Source organism: Callithrix jacchus, chromosome 5, assembly GCF_049354715.1.
Source record: "Callithrix jacchus isolate 240 chromosome 5, calJac240_pri, whole genome shotgun sequence".
NCBI classification, from domain to species: domain Eukaryota; kingdom Metazoa; phylum Chordata; class Mammalia; order Primates; family Cebidae; genus Callithrix; species Callithrix jacchus.
In genome coordinates this window covers 10,261,003-10,285,770 of record NC_133506.1, presented here as the reverse complement: position 1 = coordinate 10,285,770, position 24,768 = coordinate 10,261,003, and the positions used below count along the sequence as shown (strand labels likewise).

At 52.2% G+C, this 24,768-nt stretch overlaps 1 protein-coding gene across 5 annotated transcripts in view; it reads right to left on the bottom strand.

Moving 5' to 3' along the window:
• Positions 1 to 24,768, bottom strand: part of EBF4 (EBF family member 4) — a 69,395-nt gene that overhangs the window by 1,469 nt on the left and 43,158 nt on the right. For 3 of the 5 annotated variants that reach the window (XM_035298252.3, XM_054255166.2, XM_054255168.2), the window contains 9 exons: positions 10,368 to 10,449; positions 9,494 to 9,611; positions 9,260 to 9,393; positions 9,040 to 9,166; positions 7,159 to 7,247; positions 6,965 to 7,030; positions 6,689 to 6,866; positions 6,420 to 6,608; positions 3,042 to 3,239 (listed from right to left, as the gene is read on the bottom strand). In XM_035298252.3, the coding sequence (XP_035154143.1) occupies positions 3,042 to 3,239; positions 6,420 to 6,608; positions 6,689 to 6,866; positions 6,965 to 7,030; positions 7,159 to 7,247; positions 9,040 to 9,166; positions 9,260 to 9,393; positions 9,494 to 9,611; positions 10,368 to 10,449 (1,181 nt within the window). Of the gene's footprint in view, positions 1 to 3,041; positions 3,240 to 6,013; positions 6,144 to 6,419; positions 6,609 to 6,688; positions 6,867 to 6,964; positions 7,031 to 7,158; positions 7,248 to 9,039; positions 9,167 to 9,259; positions 9,394 to 9,493; positions 9,612 to 10,367; positions 10,450 to 24,768 lie in introns of those variants that run through there. The other 2 variants (XR_008481180.2, XM_035298253.3) reach the window with 2 other exon arrangements.

Genomic DNA, 24,768 nt, shown 5'->3' with positions numbered 1-24,768 from the left:
ACACCCACAGCAGCATCCTGTCTGCCTCCCACATCTACGGAATTCATCACTTCATACTCCCCGCCCCTGCCTGAACCCCTCCCATGGTTCTTTTTGCTGGCAGAAGAAATCGGTGACCCTCTGTTCTCTCTGTCCCTCACATTCTAAGCTCCAGACACATCTAAGTTAAGAAAAATTATCAAAAAAAAAAAAAAAAGAAAAATTATCCAAAAAAAAAGTGACTGTGTATCCTTTCAAAGTCACTCTAGAACATTATAAAGTAAGCCCACCTTAAAAGTCCTCTTATTCTGGGGCATGTGACATCTTTCTTTTTTTTTTTTTTTTTTTAGATGGAGTCTCGCTCTGTCGCCAGGCTAGAGTGCAGTGGTGTGATCTCTGTTCACTGCAACCTCTGCTTCCCGGGCTCAAGTGATTCTCCTGCCTCAGCCTCCCGAGTAGCTGGGATTACAGGCATGCACAACTGTGCCCAGCTAATTTTTGTGTTTTTAGTAGAAACGGGGTTTCACCATGTTGCCCAGGCTGGTCTTGAACTCCTGACCTCAGGTGATTTACCTGCCTCAGCCTCCCAAAGTGTTAGGATTACAGGTGCGAGCCACTGAACCTGGCCATGTGACGTCTTTTGACTTCATGCTACTGGCTAGGGCCCAGACTGTTCAGTTGGATGTATGTTAACTTGTTGGAGACTGAGAAATGCCAGATGACTTCTCATTGGTAGAAAAGACAATCCCCAGAGGACAGTTACGAGTTTATTGCTCTGTAGAAGCAATCGTATTTTGGCCCTCCTTGTTTTACTGGCCCCAGTCTCACACTGTCTCCTTTAAGCCACTTTGTCAACCTGTTAGCTCCCTCATTAATGAGTTAAATAAATCATTGGCATATATATTTGTATGTTATGTTCTTTTTTTCTTTTTGAAACAAGGTCTTGTTCTGTTGCCCAGGCTAGACAGACTGGAGTGCAGTCTGGGCTCGATCTTGGCTCACTGCAGCCTTGACCTCCAGGCTCAAGTGATCCTCCCATTTCTGCCTCCCAAGTAGCTGGGATTACAGGCACATACCACCACACCCAGCTTATTTTTGTATTTTTTTTTAGAGACGAGGTTTTGACATGTTGCCTAGGCTGGTCTTGAACTCCTGACCTCAAGTAATCTGCCCATCTCGGCCTCCCAAAGTGTTGGGATTACAGGCGTGAGCCTCCGTGCCCAGCCCCATGTTATGTTCTTAATGTTTTGCATGTGGGCTCCAAATCTCTGCCTTCCCACATACACACCTGAGGCCTACTCTGTCTAGGGCATTCCTCCCCCACTAAGAACCCCTGCCTCCTTCTTCAAACCCTGCCATGGCAAGGCCCTCTCTGAAGACGGCCCACCCTCTGGATGGGTCACCAAGCAGCCCCCTTGCCTGCCTGCCCTCCCTGACATAAAAGTCTGTTTTACTTGAGTCACCATCACAGACCTGCCTGTACTGTGCAGAGAAGGGTCTCTGGTGGGAAGGGGCCCCATTCTATATGCAGGACAGGGCATCAGCACAGTGCTCAGAAGCTTCTGGGCTGCACTTAGTTGCTCTGACTGCCCCGAGAACAGCAGATTCTGTGGGACTCCATGGACATGCATTATCCTCAGTTGTTCTCCCAGGCCCGGAGCTTCCCCACCCTCCTTCCAGCATCCCCCGACTCTCTCATACAGTGATCTTGGAGCACAGAGGCTCCATAGAGCATTGTCCACAGCCTCGGCCTCCCCTGCCTTGGCCTAGAGGCTGCCCCACCTGCTCCTGCCTTGGATTTGGAGATGGCTCTGGGGCCCAAGCCACTGGCCTTGCTCTTGTGACAGGCATCCCAGCCTGATCAGTTCCACATCAGGCTGAGGAAACCACGAGGATGTCTCTTCCTGCATCTCAAGGTCATTCCCCGGGAACTAATCTCAAGATGCTCTTAGAAAAATACATTTTGTGCTCAAATAAATTTGCACCTCCTGTTTCCTAGAAGGTTCACAATGTACCCTAGCATATGAAAGGCTCTGACAAAGTCTTCAATAGCCACTAACCTAATGTGAACGCTGATTCTTTCCTAATGGTTACCCATTATTGTCTTGGGGAATACTCAATAGGACATGCCCTAACCCAACCTCTTCCAGATCAGTGCCCCACAAACTGTACCCACTGTGTGGGTGTGAACAGTGCCCTTCCAACCCATATATTCATTCAATAATTCAGCTACTATTTCTTAAGCACCTGCTATGTGCCAGACTGAGACCTAGGGGATCCTGTGGAAGCATCCCTTAGCCAGATGAGAAAATACCTATAAGCCTCTTAGGGAAGATGCTGGCCCCAGCCCCTGCCATCCCCATCAACAGGGACCTATTCTGCCCACCCACATCCTGTTGCCTCCTCCTTTTCCACAGCCAGTTCCCTCCTCTGTTCTGCCAGTGAGTTTCCAGTGACCACCTGGATAAGAAAGGTTCTGTGGTGAAAAGGTTCTGCTGCACGTGGGCAAAGTGACAGAACAGCCATTTCATGAATAGGATGTGGGAGGATGACTTGGTCTCAAGTCTTAATCTGTAAAAGGCAGAGAGGGAAGCTGGGCTAAGCCTCATCTGAGGTCAGTCCCCTTCCATTGTCAGTGACCTAGTCCCTCACAGAGGTGTGTGCTACCCTCTGGTGGACACAGGTAGGCACAGGCACAGGCACGCAGCCCACATAGGGTCCTCCCTTCAGCTCAGAGGGTCTTTGCTCTGGGCTCAGCTGAATGGGGAAGGGGTGTTGGGGTAATTTCTAGACCTCATCAACTGTGATTTGAGTCTCTTCGCCTTGGCCAGTGGTTAACTGAGAGCATTCTGAGTGATCACTCCATGCTGGGAGGCCAGGGGAGTGGGAGCCAGAGGGACCTCCCTGGACTCCTGCAGAGCTCCCTGCTCTCCATCCTCCAAGAAGAGCTAGTCAGCCAGCATGAGACTCTGGTGAGGTATGGATGGAGCAGTGCCCCCTTGCCCAGTTGCTCCACCAGGGCCCTTCCTTCCTGCCACAGTGAAGCAGGGCAGATCACTCACCTGGAAGCCCCTCTCCGTGGGCTCTGGGGCAGGCCTGGGGTGGGGAGGTCGGGGGGCGCAGCACGGGGGCGAAGGCGCTCCTCTGTTTGACAGCGGAGATCATGTTGACAGGCGAGAAGGAGAAGACGCTGGTGGTGGGGGCAGCGGCCGGGAGGGACATGGAGGAGGCAGTCGCCAGTGGGGGGCTAGAGGGCATGACTCCGGGGCGGGGCAGGGAGGGGCAGGCGCAGCAGGGAAGGTGGTGGGAGACACAACAGGGAGACAGCACCAGAGTGAGCAGCCGGGCTGGGGCCCCACGTGGGCTGCTGACCCAGGTACCAGGCTCAGACCTCACTGAGAGCTGTGAGGGTCCTGGGCCAGCCCTGCCTTCTTGAGGGTTCTGGAGACCTTTTCTCGGGGATGGGGAATGACCGGGCCGGACCAAAAGCAAAGCAAAACAGAACATAAAGACAAAAGCAAAACCAGAACATTCAATAAAACCAGATAGTGGGAGGTGCCCCCCAAATATGAGATGAGCAACAGCTGGACTATTTCAGGATTTCTGGTGAAAGCCCCGGGAATTCCGAGACGCTAGAAAACACCTATGAGCCCTGGGGTGCCAAGGCTAGAGTCATAGTTCAGGGGTCACAGAAGAGCTGGAGCAAGTAGTCAGGGATGAAGTCTGGGGGAACACACAGGCTCCTGTTACAAGGCCTCTCTGTCCAACATCACAAACAGGCTCCAACTTCCTCCTCAAATATGCTCTCCTTGCCAATGTCTCCTATGCTCCTTTGTCCCTCTCCTACCTCCCCCTGCACGCTGGGTCACTTGGTTTCCTTACATCTTAATGCAGGTCCTTGTCATCTCCAGCTGGGACCCTGGGAGTCTCCTGAATCTCCCTCTTCCAGCTGGTCAATTTTAAAGAAAAGTGCAGCGATCGACATCAGATCTTCCTGTTCTCAAACTCCCTAGCCATCCAGCCTGTGGCTTGCCCTCCTGGGAATGGCAAGGGAGCCTCCTGCACACGGGCTTTGCCTGCCCCCTCTTCCTGCAGCCTTCTCTCCTGGGGGCTCAGGCCCAGGGAATCTCTGGATCCCACCTTTCTACATCCTCATCTGAACCCAATTCCCTGCCTCTCTCCTGTAAAGACCGGTAAGGCCATGATTTGAGTATTGTCCTGGCAGCAGGCAGTAGGGTGTTCTGGCAACTCAATGAGAATGATACTTCTCATCGACACTTTCAATGAGGCTTCCTGGAAGAAAGCAATAGCTTGAGAAGGCTGCCTTTGGCATCAGAGTACCCTCCTACCCCCCTTGATACAATAACTCCTTCAACAGCTGCCCCTCTTCCAAATGCCCTCAGCCTCATCTCCTTTAAGACAATAGTTACTGCTAGCTGGAGAGGCCCCAGAACCTGATGAAGGGCTTGAGAACAATGCCAGAAAATGTACTATAGCTCTCGACGCCCAAGGCTCACAGCCACATTTTGCACTTTGTGTAGGTAGCACGAGGAATTGTGAGTCATTCCAGGGAATTGTGGCAGAAGCAGAAGAACAAAGAGAGACCCAAGCAAACAGCCCTTGAGCCTCTGGCTGGGACAGTTCTAATGTCATTCCAGGAATGTTCTGGAAAACTCAATGAGAATGACACCTCTTAGAGTTGGGCCACAAAGCACCCTGCACGTGGGGAGTGGAAGGGTACCTGGGTAAGCCCTGGTCAAGACAATATCACAAAATGGGACCAACACTCTCTCAAGTCCAGCGTGTCTCCAGCTGATGCTGGGTTTAAGCAGCTCTGGAATTCTTGTTCTTGCTGAATCAGAAGACCCCAGACAGACTGGCTTCTGCACACTGGGGCAGCGTGTTCCCCTACTGTTGGCCACACTGTATGTGTGGGAGGAGACCAGTGTTCCAGACTACCCTAGTGTTGGCCCAAGGGGAAAGTTTCAAAACCAAGGGGCGCCCACAGACAGGCTGTGAGGGGACTGCCCCAGAACTGAAGGGAAGCAGGAGCAGTCAAGCCTGGTTTGCGCAAAGAACCAGGAGAGGCGGGGGCTTGGGAGGGACGCCAGAGGGCCACAGCCTATGCAGACTCTGGAACTCTGGCTTATGAGGCCTTGGGTCCCAGAAGCTCGGGCTGGAGGAAAGGGCTGGACTCAAGCCTTCAGCGAGAAACAGCAGCAGGCAGGACACAGGCCCTACAAGGAAAGCTAGGCGGTCGGACTAACAGTGCAGTCTCAGCAATGGCAAATATGGGGCAGGGGGAGGGGAGGGAACCACAGGCAAAGCCACAACCAGTTTCTTCTGGGACAGACTTTGTCACTTCTCCAGCACTGCAGAGTCACCTGGGACTTGAGGGACAACCTCCCTTATGATTGATAGGGAGGCTTCTTGCAGGTGACAGGAGTGGAGGGATCCTCCAAGCCTTGGGCTTTGCATTAAGTGGGCGCTTTACAAATGTCTGCTGAATGGCTAAGCTCAAAAGATCTGTGAACATGCTGATCTGGAACTTGATGTTGGTAGAGACTTGAGGGCAGTGTAAAATGACAAGGCATCAGAGCTGTTGGGAATGACATACAGACTCACTCATGACACAAAGACATTGCCCGTCCACCCAGCTCTGAGCTCCCCACTCTAAGAAGCCAGATGGGAGGTGGTCGGCGCCCACAGTCAGGGCTGCGACTCCGAAATCATACATCCTTGAGAATTTTGCCTGCCCCTTTAGGCACAGTGGCACATTCAGATCCGAGATCAACCTTAAGCAGGGGATGGAACTGACCCTATTTGAGAGGAAACAAATTCAAGTAACTTGCTGAATGCCCGGCAGCTCCTGATCTGGACACTGAAACTCAACTTCTGTCTGATCACACAGAATTCGCTCGCTCTGCCGGACGACATCGCAAGGACTACATCCTCCCCACGCCCACCGGGCCTCTGGGAGTCCTGGGGGCTGGGGGCGGCGAGAAGGAAGCCCATTCCCCTCGAGCCCTGAGTTTCCTTAGGCTTACGGCAGGCGGCGCCAGCTTCCTCCCCAAGTCCCGGCGCAAGATGGGAAGGGGGCGGTGTCCCAGGTTGCAGCTGCTCGCCCGCCACCCATTAGATCCCACTTCAGGGGGACTGGAGGCCTAGAAGGGATGTGCCTAACTGACCGGCAAAGAAGGCTAAAGATGCTCAAAGTACTCTGGCCCCAGGACCCCGGGATGTGCAGCCGAGGGGTGTGGTTGAGGTCCCACCGCAGGGGAGGTCCCAGGTGGTGAGGGTGGGCCTCCCCCCCCCCAGGGCTGGGCCAGGGTGGACCCTCACAGCGCCAGCGCCGCAACTCCTCTGGGATGGACGGGGGCGGGGCTGAGCCTTTTTCCGCCCCGGCCCCAGCCCTCCCCTCGCAGGCGGAGGACACTCACTGGCGAAGGGAGAGGTGGCGGTGGAGCCGTTGAGGAAGCTGGGGGACCCAGGCACACCGAGGCCGGCCACGCCCGGAGCGCCGTAGCCGCCCAGGCCAGCTCCGAGCCCGTTGCCATAGCCGCTCTGCTGCGAGCCGGGGCTGGGTGCGAACCCGCGGGGGGACGCGCTGCTGCAGCTGCGCGCGTAGCCTGCGAGAGAGAGGGCGGCCGTCAGGGGGCGGCGCCAGCCGGGGAGGGGCGATGGCGGGGCCCAAGGGCGGCGCACGCACCTGGCTCGGGCCCCGGGGTGGCGTCCCCGACGGCGATGGCTAGCGGGCTGCTGAAGGCGTTGATACCCATGACAGCAGGGTGCGGGTGGCTCGGGGCCAGGGGTCCGAGAGGCCCGGGCGCGCGGGGGGCGCTGTACAGAGCCTCAGCCACGTCCGCCGCGCGCTTCAGGAGGAGCTCCTGTGAAGACAAGAGCGGGGCACGGCCGGGGCAGCCGCGGGCGCCGCGGGCGGGGGACCCCTGGGCTGGGTGGCGCTGGGAGGGCGGAGGCGCCATACCTGGTTACTGCCTGGCACTCCATACAGGGCCTCCGCCAAGTCGGCCGCCCGCTTCAGCAGCACTTCCTGGAGACCGGGGAGAGGCAGCGGGACGAAGGGGCAGCTCCTGGGGGCGACGAAGGGCCCCCCCTGGAGCCCCTCCTCACCCCCTCGACCACAGGACACCCTCAGCCCCGCCCCACCCCTCTGAGTACCTTGGGCAGCCTCTCGGGGTCTCCGGGGTGTCTGGGAATGACTTTCTGTAGCCTCTGGAATCCGTAGTCAATGGTGGGCTCGTTCAGGGCTGGGGAGAGGCGCGACGTTTGGAGGACTCCCCCGCAACCCCCTACTCCCAGAGTGGGACTCAGGATGCCAAAAGCAGGCCAGCGCCCAGTCCAGGAGCCTCGCCGCAGCCCCTCCACCATGTCCAGCCCAAGTCCCCAGGAAAACTCCAGGCACACCCGGCAGCGAGGTTCGGGGAAGTTTCAGTTCCGTTTGTTCATTCAACAATATTTACCGAGCCAGGCTCTGTCCTCTGCTCTAGCCGCTTGGCATGAACACACATGCACTATACGATCCCATTTGTGATTAGAAAAAAGGGAAACTATACACATATGAGCTATATTCCTAAGGGCAGGACTCCGTGGAGAGTTTTCTCTTTGCATCCAGTGAAATCAGGAGTTAATTATAAAAAAGAAAAAACTCAACAATCTCCATTTATCCCAGCTCAAGTGGACCCTCCGCAGCATCTGAGGGCTAGAGGTTTGCATGCACCCCAGGGAAGCGACTGGAGAAGTGAGTGGCTTGGGCTGGGGCGGGAGGATGGAAGTGGAGAAGATCCGGCCAGCGGCCAGATTCTACACTGCATCTCCATATGTGTGGTGTTCACTGCTTACCCTGGCATTGTGCAAGGTGTGTGTATGTGTGTGTGTGTGTGTGTGTGTGCGCGCGCGCGCGCGCGTCTGACCCAGCTCCCTACGGCACTACTCCTCCTCCTTCCCCTTTTCCTGATTCCCTCACCCGCCTCTTGGGATAGCCTGGCCCGACCTAATCCACCAGTCTTAATGCCCTACCTTCACCTCTAATTCTGACTTAGTGTATTTCCTTTAGTTTCCCGGCAAAGAGGAAAGCACTTCTGGGGCTCGGCACCGGTGGTTCCATCTCCTGCGACCGCCCTTCCTTCCCCAGGTCAACCTCCCCACTCAGCCCAAGGGTATCCTCCTTGCGGGGCTCAGCAGACCCTCCCTACCGGAGGTTTTCCTTGACTGTCAGCCCCTGGACCGTGTAACCCCACCCACCCCAAGCGGTTCTCTGCTCGGCCTTTTCCTATTAGACTGGCGCCTCCCTGAGGGTAAGTAGGGTCACCACCGAGTGTCTCTAGAAGGGCTCGATGAGCATCCATGCGTGTGTGTGGGGGTGGGGGTGGAGGGGTGGGGGGGGAGGGCAGCGCGCTGGTGGGGAGTGCAGTGGGGTGGCTTGGCTGGGGCGCGGCGGGAGGATGGAAATGGAGAAGACTCGGCTCCCTGCCAAATAGAGCCGGGCTAGGGGGTTCTACACTGCATCTCTACGCATGTTCACTGCTCACCCTGGCAAGGGGTGTATCTGTGTATGTACGCAGGTGTGTGTGCGTGTATATGCAGTGAGGCCTGGGGTAGCGTGGGGGGAACCAAGAGACCCAGGGAAGATTCGGGGAGCAGCGACCCCATTTGGTGGCATCTTTGAAATAAACACCCCTTTGGAGAGTCTTTAAACCCTGGAGGGTCTGCGGGCGGGAGACACAATGTTCAGGAAGTGAGATGGCCAAGGGAGAAAGAATGTTGGTTGTGGGGCGGCAGGAGGGACGGGACACTTTGTAGGAAAGGATTATGGAGCCAGAGGCCAGGGAGGGAAACACACAGATCCAGGGAAAGACTGTCCTGCGAGCCGAGCGGTCACAGGCACTGGTGGGTGGAGGCGGCCCCAAGCCGCCTAGGGGGCGTGGCCACAGCGTAGAGCTCCGCTCACTCCATACTCCAAGAACCCAGATCCGCGCGCGTGCGCGGGGTGTGGCTCCCTCCGCGCACCTGAGACTTCCCCTGCCCCGCCCGACTCCTCACCTGTGTAGACAAAGCGGCCAGGGGCTCCCTTGCAAAACTGCTTGGACTTGTAGGAGAGGGTCACCTCCACCACCCCGGGGATGTGCCGCGGGGGCGTCTGCACCCGGATGGCGTGGGGCGTGATGAGCTGCGAGAGGAGAGGGGAGGCCTGCAGGTCCCGCACCGGCGAGGGGAGGGCCCAGCCCCCAGGCCCCGAGGGAGACTGGCGGGGTTGGCCCACCTCGCTCCACACGAGTACGTTTCCGAACACGACCTGCAACCCGTCGAAGAAGTTGTCGCCGATGACAATGACGGTGGCGCCGCCCGTGGTCCAGCCCTCCCCGGGGCTGATGGCCTTGATGCAGGGGGTGGCAGCTGGGAGGCAGGAGAGGACCCAGGTCAGGGGACCGCGCGGAGCTGGGGCCTGGGGACTGGCTGAGCCCGCGGCGACCGGGGCTGGGCCGGGGGTCCTGACCTTCGGAGGGGTCCAGGCGGCGCGCCCTGCGGCCATGCTTGGAGTTGTTGTGCACAAACATGTTGTCGGACACGGCCAGCACGTGTCCATCCACGCTCACCGTCGTGGACACCACCACCTGCGAGGAGAGCCGAGGCCAGTCTGGCTGGGGCCCTCGGGGGCTCCCGTGAGGGGAATGTGGTGGGGAACCAGCACCTTGAGGCTGGTGGCTGGATGCTGGAATTTAGGGTCACTGGTGGGAGGAGGAGGGCTTCAGTCCTGCAGTGTCTGAGCAGGTGGAAGGGGGCCAGCTGGATCAGGTGACACCCCCAGATGAACTGACTCCCCAGAGCGACAAAAATAAAGACCCCTGGAAAAACTGGCTCCTTGGACAAAGGGTGGCCACTGTTTTTGTATACACAGGAATGCGGGGCTGCATCCACGGGCCTCCAAGGCAGGAATGGTGTCTGAGGCAAGTGGCGGGGGGCAGCATCCGCTGGAGAACCCATCAGCAGGAGCCCCTGCCCTATTCTGGGGAGAAAACTGGGGCTGCCTTCTTCCCCCTCTTCCCTGCACTGGGAGGGGTGTGCAGGTTGGGGATGTGCTGAGGGCAGCTGCTCTCCGCTTCACGCTATGCAAATTGCCTGGGTCGTTAATCATGTAAAAATGTCACAATTAGCATCTTCTTAAGTGGGACTCTAATGAAGCCTCCCTTGGCAGCCAGCATAAGTTGAGAAGGAGCTGCCCCACCCCCAGCAGGCTCCAGGCTGGGGAGGCACAGGGCTGGGCAGAGATCTGCCCAGGGTGGCAGGGTCACAGCCTTCCCTTCCCCCTCCCCTCCCCTCCATCAGGAAAGGGTGGGGTTGCCAGGGGAAACCCCTCTCTCCAGACCCACCTGAAAGCGGCGCATGTCTCGGGGATTCCCCGCATTCTTCAGGCAGTTCTGGTTGCATTTGAGGAAGAACTTGAGGAAGAACCTGAAACAGTGTGGTCAGTGGGCTCAAGGGTCTGGGGGTTCTGGAAACAGATGAGGATCCAACTGCTCTCTGCCATGCCCCCTCCCAGCAGGATGACTCCCCTCTGCCGGCTCCCACTCAGCCACACACCCCTGTTCCCATCATGGCCTGCATATACATAGGGTGCCTGATACACACCAAATAGACCCACCACAGTGACTACTTCACTACACGTGTACCATACACACAGTGCTTATTTATCCCACAAAGTGTATATGTAGCACTCCCACACAGTATGTATTCCTCATAAAGTGTATGTCCATTATATACACTACATATACCTATTAGTCATTATTATTCCCACCACACTGTATACCCATACACATTCAATGTATGCTCCGTATGTATGCTCCTTGGTCCGGTCACCTACCAGTAAGGTAACCATGTACACACTTACCCAATGTAACCTTATCACACACTATGTGTATGTCATAGTATATGCGTATCACCCACATAGTACATCTGTCACACGACACATCCCTCCCAGAGTATACCCATTACCTACACAATGTACACTCCTCATACACAGCATATTCTTTGTAGACACTGTTTATGCCTTGTATACTATTACAAAATACAGCCACTGCACACACCCTGGGTATAACCTTCACACAAGCATAAACTTGTGTGAAGCATACTCCATATATAGCCTGCACTCATCATACATGTAGTGGCATAGTAATCAGACACAGAGCCTGTACCTATCACGCACAGTGTATGCCCACCCCACACAGTAGATGCACAGATAAACAGAAAATACACAGAACAAATACATTAATACACATTTTATGTTATAAACGATTATCCAAAATGTAGTTATTGCAAATACTGTAAAGCCATCCCATATAGCAGATGCCCCCAGCAAATTCCCCTCCCACATGGCAGATCCTCCTCCCACACATTATAACCATCATACACGCAGGAAAAGCTTAATCACACAGAGCACATACCCACCACATACACATGGTGTATCTGTCAGACATGTGGTACAGACACCGTGAATGTCTTCTTGTTTACATAGAGTTACTGGGAAAAAAACACATATGCACTGACGAGGCTGCTTTTTGGACAAACACATGAGCACTCAGTCCTCTTCTCCTTCCTGGCAGTTGGCCTTAGTCCGGTCACCTACCAGCAAGGTAACCATGAACAATACTCTAGCTGTTGTACTATTTTGATTTGTTTTGTTTTTTGAGGCAGAGTCTTGCTCTGTCACCCAGGTTGGAGTGTAGTGGTGCCATCTCTCACGGAAACCTCCGCCTCCCAGGTTCAAGCAATTCTTCCTGCCTCAGCCTCCTGAGTAGCTGGGATTACAGGCACCTGCCACCATGCCCTGCTAATTTTTGTAGTTTTAGTAGAGACAGGGTTTTGCCATGTTGCCCAGGCTGGTCTCGAACTCCTGACCTCAGGGGGTTCGCCCGCCTCAGCCTCCCAAAGTGCTGGGATTATAGGCGTGAGCCACCGTGGCTGGCCCTGTTGTACTCTTAGTAAACTCAGAATATGATCAGTATCTGCCTTATGCTCTATAGCACTCTGTGAGCATCTGGGAAGATGCCTTTTACAAATTGTAGAGTGCAGGGCTAACGTCTGCAGTAGGTCCTGGCACGTGGCACTGCCTCCTAGGCTGCTGTATGAGCTTCTCATCAGTCAGCTTCCTCATTTTACCTCCACCCAACTGGGAGATGTTTTTACCATCGTATTTACTAAAGCAAATACAAGGCCAGGCACCGTGGCTCACGCCTGTAATCCCAGCCCTTTGGGAGCCCAAGGTGGGCAGATCACAAGGTCAAGAGATCAAGACTAGACTGGCCAACATGGTGAAACCCCATCTCTACTAAAAAATACAAAAATTAGCTGGGCAAGGTTGCTTGTACCTGTAATCCCAGCTACTTGGGAGGCTGAGGTAGGAGAATTGCTTGAACTGGGACCTGGGAGGTGGAGGTTGCAGTGAGCTGAGATCCAATCTGGGCTACAGAGCAAGATTCCATCTCAAAAAAAAAAAAAAGGAAATTTGCAAGAGTCCCAGACCTGGGTGGACCTTTAACCACTGTATTAGTTACTCATGTACAACTTATATACCCCAAATTTGAACGTTCATTTAATTTACCAGTGTTGCCTGAAAAGTGTGCAAACAAGAAATTCCCATTCAGAGGAAGATTTGTTACAGGCCCTGAAAGGCTAGTTCCCAAAAAAGACGTCCCCAAGTGCTGGGAGGAGTAAGCACTGGCCCTGGAACTCGGGTGTCCCCGGGGCGCAGCCCCTGATTGGGAGTTGGTGGCAATCACCTTTCTGGAGATATATCTCCCTGGGGTCCTGCCTCTGTCTACACTTCCAGCACTGGTCATGTTCCCCCACACAATGGGCACCCCCTTTATTCCCCAAACGGTGCACCCCTACAGTGTAGACAGTCCATTTACTCCTATGGGATACCCTGCAGTGCAGACAGCTATTATGCCTCAAACAGTAGTCACCAATGTGTAGACACCATATTTGCCCCCCACGGGTCACCCCAAGGTGCAGACACCTCCAGTGCTCCTGCGAGGCACACCTGCATGGTGGAGGCACTCCATTTCTCTCTTATTAGTTGCTACAGCAACCACTCCCTACACCCTTTATGATACCCTATGATGTAAACACACTGCACCCACATGTCTGACATGTTCGTCATCCATACCCCACATTCACGTGACAGGGTACAGACTCCCTACTCACACATGCAGTGCAGACCAGTTCCTTTAAATTAAGTACCCATGTGCTTGTTCCTTCAACACATGCTAGATGGAGGGGAAAACACCAGGATGGGACACAGTCTCTGTCCTAAAGAGACTGAATGCTCACCTTTGGGTACCACTGAAGATGCGACAAGCATAGGACTGTACCAGAAGATGACACATGTGTCCACTGCACCCCAGTCCACTCAAACCTATGGAATCAAGAGGAAGGGTCCTCGGGAAGGGGCCAAGATAGGGGCTCTGGCCAGGGCAGGACTCTCTGCATGACCTGGGGTAGGTAAATCTTTTCACATCCATGAAGGGAGAGTAGCAACTGATGGCTGCCATGACATCTTCTAGTCCTGCCTCTGGGACATCCTTTACTTCTGCTCTCCCCAAGGCTGTGGTTTCCTGCAGGGTCCTGCTCCCTCACTGGCCCTTTCCCAAGCCTTCGCTCAGCAGATCTTCCTGATGTCCCTTTCCAGTACAGGTTTCATTTGTCCTTTAGGTCCACGCCAAGTCTCATGCCCTATTTTCTGGCCACTCTAGATTTCAAGGCCCACCCCTCCCTGAGAGCCCTAGAGCCCTGCCAGCACCTCTGTCTATGGGACACCTCAGCGTTTGCATTACCTGCAGATTGTGGGTGAGTCAAAGCAGCAGCACAATGCCTGGGCCTGTGGTGGGGACTGAGGGTCAGTCCCCTTTTCCCTTCCCTCTGGTTTTGTCCTCAGAGCTAGCACATAGCCGAAGGCATCCATGGTGCCACTGAAACCTCACTCCCTTCCAGCTGGTAGTCCACAAGGCTGCCCCCAGTCAGAGAGCCTGCACCACCCTGAAAGACCAGCAGTGTCAGCATCACCTGAGATCTTGCTACAAATGTAAAATCTCAGCCCCCACCTTAGACCTGCTGAGTCAGAACACATCTGTGCATTCATACACCCTTCAGGTGAGGCTGGTGTATCCCGAAGTTTGAGAACCACTGCACTGGAGCTGCATTATCCATTACTATAGCCACCAGCCCCACGTGGCATGAACCCTTGCAATGTGGCTAGTTTGAACTTGAGGTATGTGGTAAGTGTAACATCAGATTTCCAAGACTTAGAAAAAAAAGAATGTAAAATAATTCATCAGTAATCTTTTATGTTTATTTCATGTGGAAATACTCATCTTTTAGATATATTGGGTTAAATAAAATGTATTATCAAAATTAATTCTATCAGTTGCTTGTGCTACCGGAAAATTTAACATTACATATGTGACTTGAGGCCCTGCTCAGTGGCTCACACCTATAATTCCAGCATTTTGGGAGGCCAAGGTGGGCAGATTGCCTGAGGTCGGGAGTTTAAGACTAGCCTGGCCAACATTGTGAAACTCCATCTCTACTAAAAATACAAAAATTAGCTGGGTGACGTAGCACATGCCTACAGTCCCAGCTACTCAGGAGGCTGAGGCATGATAATTGCTTGAACGCGGGAGGTGGAGCTTCCAGTGAGCCAGGATTGCACCACTGCACTCCTGGGTGAGAGTGAGACTCTGTCTCAAAAAATAAGTGTATGTACATCTGTAGCTTGCACTATGTTAATATGGACAATGCTTCTCTGGAGTATTATGTCTCTAGGAGAAAGTGACTCACATTTACTATTGACTGGAGCACAGACTGTAAAGTGCTAAGAAAACTGGTAAGATACAAATGACGTTTGTCAGTGGGAGCTAAAACTTTGATGACCGGCCAGGTGCAATGGCTCATGCCTATAATCCCAGCACTTCGGGAGGTCGAGGTGGGCGGATCACACTGGTTTGAGACTAGTGTGGCCAATATGGTGAAACCTGGTCTCTAAAAAATACAAAAATTAGGCGCTTGCCTGTAGTCCCAGCAACTCAGGATTAGCTGAGGCAAAAGAATCAATCACTTGAACCCGGGAGGTGGAGGTTGCAATGAGCTGGGATTGCGCCACTGCACTCCAGCCTGGGCGACAGAGACTCTGTCTCAAAACAAAACAAAAACAAACAAAACACACAAAACCTTTGATGACCTGAAGGTAGAGCATGAAAAGACAGATAATAGAGAAGGGACTGAGTTGGGGGGGGCAGGGAATGAAGAGAAGTGGGTTGTAGGGTACAAACAAGCAGCAAGACAGAAGGAATAAATTTGATGTTTGTTAGCAGAGTGGGGTGGCAATACTTAGCAAAAATGTATTGTACTGCGTGATGAACACCCTGAATGTCCAGACTGGATCACCATGCATTGTACACATGTGACAAAATTTCACTTGTACCCTGTAAATTTATACCCCCCAAAATTTATATGACTTGGAAACAAATGATATTTGTTAGGAGAAGTAAATAATTTCTGGGTAACAAATGATATTTGTTAGAAGTAAATAATTTCTGTTCGGTGGAGAAATTAGCCCTAAAGATGATAAAATTGTTCTACAGACAATAACTAACTAGCTTTGTCTCTAATCTGGCAATCTTATTCTAGTATTATTCACACAATCCCTTGCCTCTCCTTCCCTCCCCTCCACCCCTTTCCATATACACGTGCACACTCACACACTCACACATGTATGCATCGATTTCTCTTCATCGTCTTTGAATCAGATTTGTCATCCCATTGGTTCCCTCATCAATAAGTTACAGAAAACTTAGACACATGCTCAGTAGCAATTTGTATGAGAATCATGCTTTTGACATTTTGAAGACTGTGCTTTGGCAAAGGTGACCGGCCCCCAAGGCTGGACCTGGAATGAGAGGACTTCCATTGGGATCTAGGAGAATCAGGAGCCCTACCTCTCCCTTGGACCTAGAGTGACTGCTGACCCTCCCCCTCCGGGCGCAGCTGCCTGGTCCTCTCCTGGCCCACCAGGGGGAGACAGACACACCGCGGAGGCTGGAAGGGCAAATGTGAGGACAACCCAAGGGACTTCTCTGTTGGCTGACGCCCGGGGGTGACACTTTATTCCACCTGAGCAGTCAGGAAAGGATGGGAATGGAGTCAGGGAAGAAGGAGGGGCAGCAGCAGGTCCTCCAGGCCATGTCTGCACAGAGGCCAGATGCGGGGGCTGGGGACTGGGGGAGGGTGAGAGACCCTGTGGGCAGGGGAGCTGGAGAGAGACACCTACACACGTGGAACACACGTGGACATGGGAACTGCAGGCAGGTGCTCTCCTTGAAAGAAGAGAGCCTGGGCAGGGCCTGGGTAAGTGAAGACAAGGTTCTGGGCCTGGGACACCCTGCAGGGACTTGAGGCAGGAAGGGAAGTGCACTTTGTTGAGTGGGCCACCCCCTACCTCTAAAGTTTAGATGAGTCTGGGGGTGTTCTCTGAGCAGCTCTCCCCACTCCTGGCCCTATGGGGCTGAAATGGAGTCGAGGAAAGCCCCTTTTTCCTGACCAGGATGAGGGCAGGGAACGGGGGTGGGGCAAAGTGAGCCCAAGTCCACAGCCCTCTCTGATCCGAGGATCCCCACAGAGGGTGAGCACTACAGGACCAGTGCCCAATACCATCCCCACTGTGGCCATGAGGCTCTCTGAGGGCATGGCTTCCTAATCCAGACCCCAAAGAAAGGGGAGTGAGGGAAAGGCCAAGTCCCAGAAGCTTCCATTAGGATTAATGGAAGAAAACACCATAAATACAAGTGTGACTTACAAATAAAATGCATTAGGGAGGTAAATATGCGAAGAAAAAAAATAAAATAAGGGACACAGGTGTAACCCATCAAGCGCTTAGCAGCTTAGCAAGTGCCTGGAACGCTGCTGAGTTTGTCACTTTGGCATTACCTTGCTGAATCCCCCGGGGGGTGTCGGTCTGCACCCACCCCGCTTTACAGATAAGGAAACCAAGGCTAAGCTACAAAGTCACTTAGTGCCAAAGTCAGGATATGAACAGGGGTCTTTACGAACGACTGATGCTGACAAGAGTCCTAGAAGTCCTTCTAAGTGGGGCTCTCAGAGTCGGCCCAGGCTGGTACTGCAGTACCGTGCGGCAAGTCCTTCACGGGCGGCTCTGAGGGGCAGCTGTGTGGGGACCAGGATAGCTGTGCTGTAGGGATTTCCTTGAGGTTACAGATTCAACAGGCTTGCCAAGGAGAAACTTTTGCTCCTAGTTTTTGGTCCTTTTGCTCCTCGTTTTGGGCTTTCAGGTGTTGTGACTGCTGCTGTCAGTCGAGAAAATCTTCAGTATGAAAAAAACTGAACCAAGAGTTAATAATTGTTCTAGCTCATTGGGGCTATATGGGCTCCATTATTCCAGTCTGCCTACATTGAACATTCTCAATAAAAAGTTTAATGAAAGATCAGATGAAGAGCTGTGAACAGCGGTCATCCAACGAATAAAGCATCTAAAGGGTGGTAGTTATGCATCACGACTCTGATGCCTATAACTTTTTTTTTTTTTTTGAGACGAAGTCTCACCCTGTCACCCAGGCTCTAGTAAAATGGCGTGATCTCGGCTCACTGCAACCTCCACCTCCTGGGTTCAAATGATTCTCCTGCCTCAGCCTCCCCAGTAGCTGTGATTACAGGCACCTGCCACCATGCCCAGCTAATTTTTGTATTTTTAGTACAGACAAGGTTTCACCATGTTGGCCAGGCTGGTCTCGAACTCCTGACCTAGTGATCAGCCGATCTCGGCCTCTCAAAGTGCTGGGATTACAGGCATGAGCCACCGTGCCTGGCCTGATGCCTATGACTTAAAGGAAAGCTCAGAGTAGTTCACCCACACACCCACCTTCCTACATCCTGAACTCAGTTTGGCCTTCCTAATCATTTCTATAAATGCTTTTTATTCCTCCCTGTAAAAACAGCTCAAGATGAAATGAAAAGAAACCTTTCTTGTCAATACAGTATTTTCTACCAAAGAAGCAAATTGTGGGTTGAGTATGATGGAAAGGCAATCATTTAACTTATATATTACTTCTCAAGGGTGACAGCATTGCATAAACTCCCCAAGCACAGTGCTTTACTCAAAAGAGACACTCAACAGAGGAGGCAAATATGAAGGTAACTGATGTGAGTCCACTGCTTTTTTTTTTTGAGACAGAGTCTCTCTCTGTCACTGAGACTGGAGTACAGTGGTGTGATCTTGGCTCACTGCAGCCTTGAACTCCTGGGCTTAAGTGATCCTCTCACTTCAGCCTCCTGGGCAGCTGGGACAACAGGTCACACTACCACGCTTAGCTAATTTTGTATATTTTTTGTAGAGATGGGGTCTCAGAATGTTGCCCAGGCTGGTCTGAAACTCCTGGGCTCAAGCGATCCTCCTGCCTCAGCCTCCCAAAATGCTGGGATTACAGGCATGAGCCATTGCCTGGCCTGGAGCTGCTTTTGGAAGACAATGTCTAGGTACTCTAACAGTGAGTTAATGCCTGCCTGATTCCCTCATGCCCAGCTGCCGTCTAGACTGTGAAATGACTCACAGCTACCCCAAGGTAATCCGAGAATTACCCTCAGCCAAGAGCATACACTCCCTACCAATAGCCCACAGCCAATGACAGATTGACATTACAAGGAGGACCAACTCTGTGCCATTCACGCTCCAGACTTCCACATGGGACCAGGTTGACGCTAGACTCCAGCTGAGGCCACCTCCTCACTAAGCTCCCTCTAAGCTCATCCCTTTTCTCCTGAGAGCTCTCCTTCAATAAACCTTTTTCACAAGATCCCCATCTCAGGCTCTGCTTCCAGGAATCCCATCTTAAGAAACCTTAGGTCACAGAGCTAAGGCTTTCACCAGCTTTTTCCTCCCTGCATTCCCATGAGACACTTAGGGCTGAAATTATGTTCTCACTTCCAAAGAGAAGGAGCTGGAAGCAGAGCCCGAGTGCATTTTCTGCTACAGGACTACTGTCAGGGGCAAGGAAGAGCACATGTCTAGAATACAGTGCTGCCTAAGGGAACTCTTCCAGAATGATATGCACTCGCCACACATGGCTACTGAGCACTTGAAATGTGGCTAGTGCGACTGAGGAACTGCATTTTATTTCATTTTAATTAACATAAATCTATGTTTGTTTGTTTTTTTTGAGATCAAGTCTTGCTCTGTTGCCCAGGCTGGAGTGCAGTGGCCCAATCTCGGCTCACTGCAACCTCTGCCTCCTGGGTTCAAGCAATTCTCCTGTCTCAGCCTCCCGAGTAGCTGGGATTACAGGTGCCTGCCACCACGCCTGGCTAATTTTTGTATTTTTAGTAGAGACGGAGTTTTACCATATTGGTCAGGCTGATCATGAACTCCTGACCTCAGGTTATCCACCCTCCTCGGTCTCCCAAAGTGCTGGGATTACAGGCATGGGCCACTGTGCCTGGCCATTTTAATCAACATAAATTGAAATGGTCACATGTGACTTGAGACTACCATATTGGACAGTGCAGATCTAGAAAGAAGGCGTACAGTGAATGGATATACGAGCAGGGGCAGGGTGTTCCAAACAACAGTGCGTCCTGTGAAGGCCGTGAGAAAGACAACAGATTGAGAGTGAAGGGTATTTTAAATTGGATACGTGTTTCCAAGCCCAAAGTTGGCACAGCAGCCTGAGATGGGGAAATAAGGGGAGAGGCATCCTCTGCTAATTTTTATCCTAAAAGATTTGTCTTTGATTCTCATGAGCTGCAGAAGAAACTGAAGCAGTTTCTGGCTCTCCAGGGTTTTCATTGTCTGCCTCTCTCTACACTCAGCTCAGGGACAGAGGAGGACACAGATGGCTGGGCCATTCATCCCCTCATTCATTCCATACACCCACTTAAAAAGATTTATTAAATACCTCTATGTGTCAGGCACTGGGCAAGATCTTAAGGAGATTACAATCCAACAGGAAAGAGAAACAGGAAGATGGAGTGGTGGGCACGGCAGGAGGATCTGCCAAGTGTAATTTGCAGTAGCCACTTATTTTGCCTTTGGGGGTGGAAGGCTTCCTAGAGCTCTGATTTGGTGTGGGCTGTTGGGTCTTGGAGGATCTCACCAAGAAGTAGGAGGCAGGACACTCCATGCACAGGGACTAACAGTTCCACTGTGGGGCAGACAGCTCATTCATCCCGTGGTGCCTGACAAGACTGAGGAGGGCAGTGCGACTTGGGGCCTGGGGTCAGCACCAAATTATGCGGGACTTGGACACTGTGGGCGATGGGGAGGCTGCAGGGGATGTCTCTTGAGGCAGAAACAGGCACCAAAGGGCCTAGGCAAGAGAAGGGAAGGGGAATGAGAAGCTTACTGTAATCCTTCAGGCCTAGGTGCTGCTGGCCCAGGCTGCTTCCTGTTCTTAGCCTGTGGTAGCAGCCAAGACAGAGTCCCGAGGACCATAGCCACCTGCCACGCCTGGACCTGGCCTCCCCACCATGATCCCCACCCGGGTAGAGGTGGCTGCAGTGCAGATGGGCTGGGGGACTATAAATAGCCAGGGCGCATATATTAGCATGCCAATGCACCCGCACCCCATCCTCTATGCTAATGGCCCACCATGCGCCTGAACACCTTCTGTTCCCCTGCATGCATTTGCATGCACAATTAGCATAATCTTGTATAATTAATGAACAGCGTCAATTTTAGCTCCTAAGTAATTTGATTAACATGTTGATAGGGCACTTACTAGGCTCTCCAAACCTCAGGGCTGGGCATAGGGCCTGAGGAGAAGGGGAGGGGGGTGGAGAGACAGCTAAGGGGCCCCCAGCTGCCCAGCAAGAGTGGCAGTGACTCCACTTCTCCCAAACAAGGCCTGAGGGTAGAGGAGGAAGGGTGGAGAGGCTGTTAATGGGAGGCCTTTGGGCATGTACATGCAGCGGCAGGAAGGGGCTGGGGCATGGTCACCGTGGTGTGTGCCCATGTGGACACAGAGGCACACACATACCCCTCTAAGTCCCCCCAAGCCTGAGGAGTCATCTGTGAATGCAGGATACTAGGGTCCACAGGAGGAACAGAAGGGAAGAGACAGAGAAAAATGAGGGAGGAGGGGGGATGGGGCATGGATGGCAGCGGAAGCCATGGAGCTGGAAGGGGTGCTTGTGAGTCATATGGAGATTTAAAGAAGGTGGGAGTCTGAAGGAAAGAAGCTGTGGGTTCCTCTGGCCTTGGGCAGGGGTGGTAGTGGAGGTGAGCCCTGGCCTCCAAGATCAGATGCCTCAGCACCTCTTATCTACAAATCAGGTGAGAGAGGTAGGTAGGGGGTGTTGGCAAGGCCTAGCATCTTCTACAATTCACCAGGCACCCAGGGCAAAGAGAACAGACAGAGGCCAAGTGAGAGTGCCCCCCTTCCTATTCAGAGGAAGACCCATCCTCAGCCTGGGACGTCTCCCTGTGATTGTGGCCTCTAGCTCTGCAGGCAGGACGTTCTCCCTTGGCTCTCACTGAACTTCCTTTTTTTTTTTTTGTCTCGAGACAAAGTCTTGCCCTCTTGCCTAGGTTGGAGTGCAGTGGTGCAATCTTGGCTCACTACAACCTCTGCCTCCTGGGTTCAAATGATTCTCCTGCCTCAGCCTCCCCAATAGCTGGGACTACAGGTGCATGCCACCTGGCTAATTTTTGTATTTTTAGTAGGGATGGGTTTTCACCATGTTGGCCAGGCTGGTCTCAAATTCCTGACCTCCAGCGATCCACCCACCTCGGCCTCCCAAAGTGCTGGGATTACAGGCGTCAGCCACCATGTGGGGCCTGAACTTCCTTGCTGCCGCCATTCAGACTCAGCTGCACTTCCTCCCTAAGACGATCAGTAAGGGTGGGTGGCAGGAGGGTCAGAAATGACTCAGGCAGTTGCTGTGCTGGGCACTGCATGAATACATCCTACTAACACCACAGCATCCTCTCCTTTCCAGAATCACAGCAGGCCCATCAGTCAGCTCCATTTTACACATTAGGGATCTGAAGCTGAGGGAGGTAAGAACTTGCTCCAAGTTACATAGCCAGACATCCCCGGCTGGCTTGAGTCCCCAACCCAGTAACTCTCCACTTTGTAGAGAAAACTTATTATTCAGTTGCAGGCAGTTCATTCATTAGCCACCTCCACTCCACCTAATACGGTTCCTAAGCTGCCTCATGCCTGCAGTCCCCCTCTTCTTCCAATTTTCTATGGGGCCACTGCCCAAATCTCTACTCCTGTCTCAGCGTGGGGGGCAGTCTGGCCCTAAGCTTGGCTTCAGCTGCCCAGAGGTCTCCTTAAAAGTCCTTCCTCTTCACTTGGGGCCCTTTGGAGACCTTTGTCCTTATGACTGGCATCTCAGCCTGTATGACCCTCAGAGCACATGAGGGACTCTCTCTTGAACCTCCTCTGCTTCTCCCTCCCTCAGATGCTCCCAGCTCTGAAAAGAGTGGTGGGGGCTGGGGGGAGTGGGGAAGGAAGTACAGTGCATTTGGGTGGCAAGACGGAAGACCTTAGTTTCATCTCAGCGCCGACCCTGTAGGGAGGTTCTGAAAGCTCAAGGGGGATTGCCGGAATGGATCTGGACAGAAGTCTGCTTGCAGCACGAGTGCAGGAGATCCTGCTGGAAAGGGTGGAAGGAGATGGATGGCACTGGGCTAGTTCTGTGGCTGTAGAGGAAAACAGGGAATGCTGCATTGACCATTGGATTAGGAAGGGGGCTGATTCTTTTGTACAGCCCCTTCTCATCCAATTGCACTTGTCAGGTTGTGCCTGATCTAGGGTCTAAATTTACCCCCAACAAAGTAGACCAGAGCTAACTTTTGCCAGGTGGCTCAGTCCTAAACTGTTCCAACAGTGTCACTGAATGACACTCACCAGGCAGCAGGCACAATTACATGCCAGGGGGTATCCATAGCCCCCAGCTCCTGCCTATCCCTGGGAGCCAGAGAAGAGCTATGAGCCTCCCATGGGAGGGGATCTTCCCCCACCCCTACCACAAGGTCATCCTGGCCAATCAAGCAAATATTTAAAGTCTTATAGCTGTGATGTTAGATATAGCAACCATGTGTTGTTACTTAAATTTGATTTAAATTAAACACAATTAAATATTCAATTCCTCAGCCAGGGTAGCTACATTTCAAGTGCCCAATAACTATGTGTGGTTATTGGTTACCATATTGGTTGGTACAGAACATTTCCATCACTGCAGAAAGTACTATTGGATAGTGTGGTCTTCAAGCCTTACGTTGTTCTCTATTTCTTCTTATCATTATGTCATTATGGATAATCTCTACTGACCTTTCTTCAAGTTCATAAATTTTTTCTTTTCTTTTTTTTTTTTGAGAGAGTCTCACTTTGTCACCAGGCTGGAGTGCAGTGGCACAATCTCAGCTCAGTGCAACCTCTGCCTCCAGGTTCAAATGATTCTCCTGCCTCAGTCTTCCAAGTAGCTGGGACTACAGGCATGTGCCACCATGCCCAGCTAGTTTTTGTATTTTTAGTAGAGACAGGGTTTCACCATGTTGGCCAGGATGGTCTCGATCTCTTGACCTCATGATCCACCTGCCTCAGCCTCCCAAAGTGCTGAGATTACAGGCGTGAGCCACCGTGCCAGCAAATTTTTTCGAAATTATAACATGTTGTTTACATAATTATATTTGTCTCCTCAACTGCTCTGTAAGCTCTCAGAGGGCAGGGATTATTGTTTAAGCCTCTCTTCTCCCAAGCATCCATCATAGTGCCTGCCCCACAACAGGTGCTAATGGATTCATAGATGGAATTCAAGAGACAAAAATTACTGTGACTGCATGAATGCTGGACCAAAGCCCCCAAGCCACTTTCGACTTGTACCCAGGTAAGAAATAACAATTACAGGGACAGGAGTTTGAGCATTGCTGAGTAAAGACCTCTGAAAAATCTATTCCTACATAAAGCAACAAGAACACTGGCAAACATGGTCAAAATCAACTTTCTCAGAACTCTGAAAATTAACAAAATGTGTACAACAACTCAAGGAACATTGAGGCAAGAAAAATGGCTGAGTTGTAATATGAACAGAAAGCTTTGCGGTGTTTTAATTTGCCCTATTCCCATCCCTGACTCCCAGCCCTGTTGAAGACCAGCTACCTTGCTGGTTCTAGTATTGTAGTTGTGAATACTAGCAGGCTAGCAACCATAGGAAGGGGTAGAGTGGGTTTGGAGCCTCTCAACAAGCTATATTCCCAGTTGGTTTTCACTGTTTAACTTTCCTAGCAACTCCCAGACAGCTTTATTTGCAGAACTTGTTATTTGACCTGATTCAGAACTTACTTATGGGAAAGGCCCTACCTTCAAGGGTGTTTGTTGAAAACAACCAGTGGCAATTATTTAACATTGCAGCGACATGAGGCAGCAGTACAAGTTGGGGGCAAATAAAAGTTTGGCCATAATGTTTTAAAGAAAAAAGTGGGGAATAAGATGCTCATGGGGGGCTCTAAAAAGCTCTGATATATTCCTGGAGATCTAGAAAGCTATCCATATGTGCAGGGAGATGCACATGCCCAAAAAAGGCAGAGAAAGCCCCTGATCTCTCACTTCTGGTTTATCCCAAGGCCCCAGGGAAGCAGGAAGTGAGGCTCAAGGCAGAGTTGTAAATTGCTGGAGCACTAAAAGCATGTCCTAACACACATAGAGCCTTTTGGCAAAGGGTTGAACACTTATTGGCATTTAAAGCCATTTGAAGAAACGC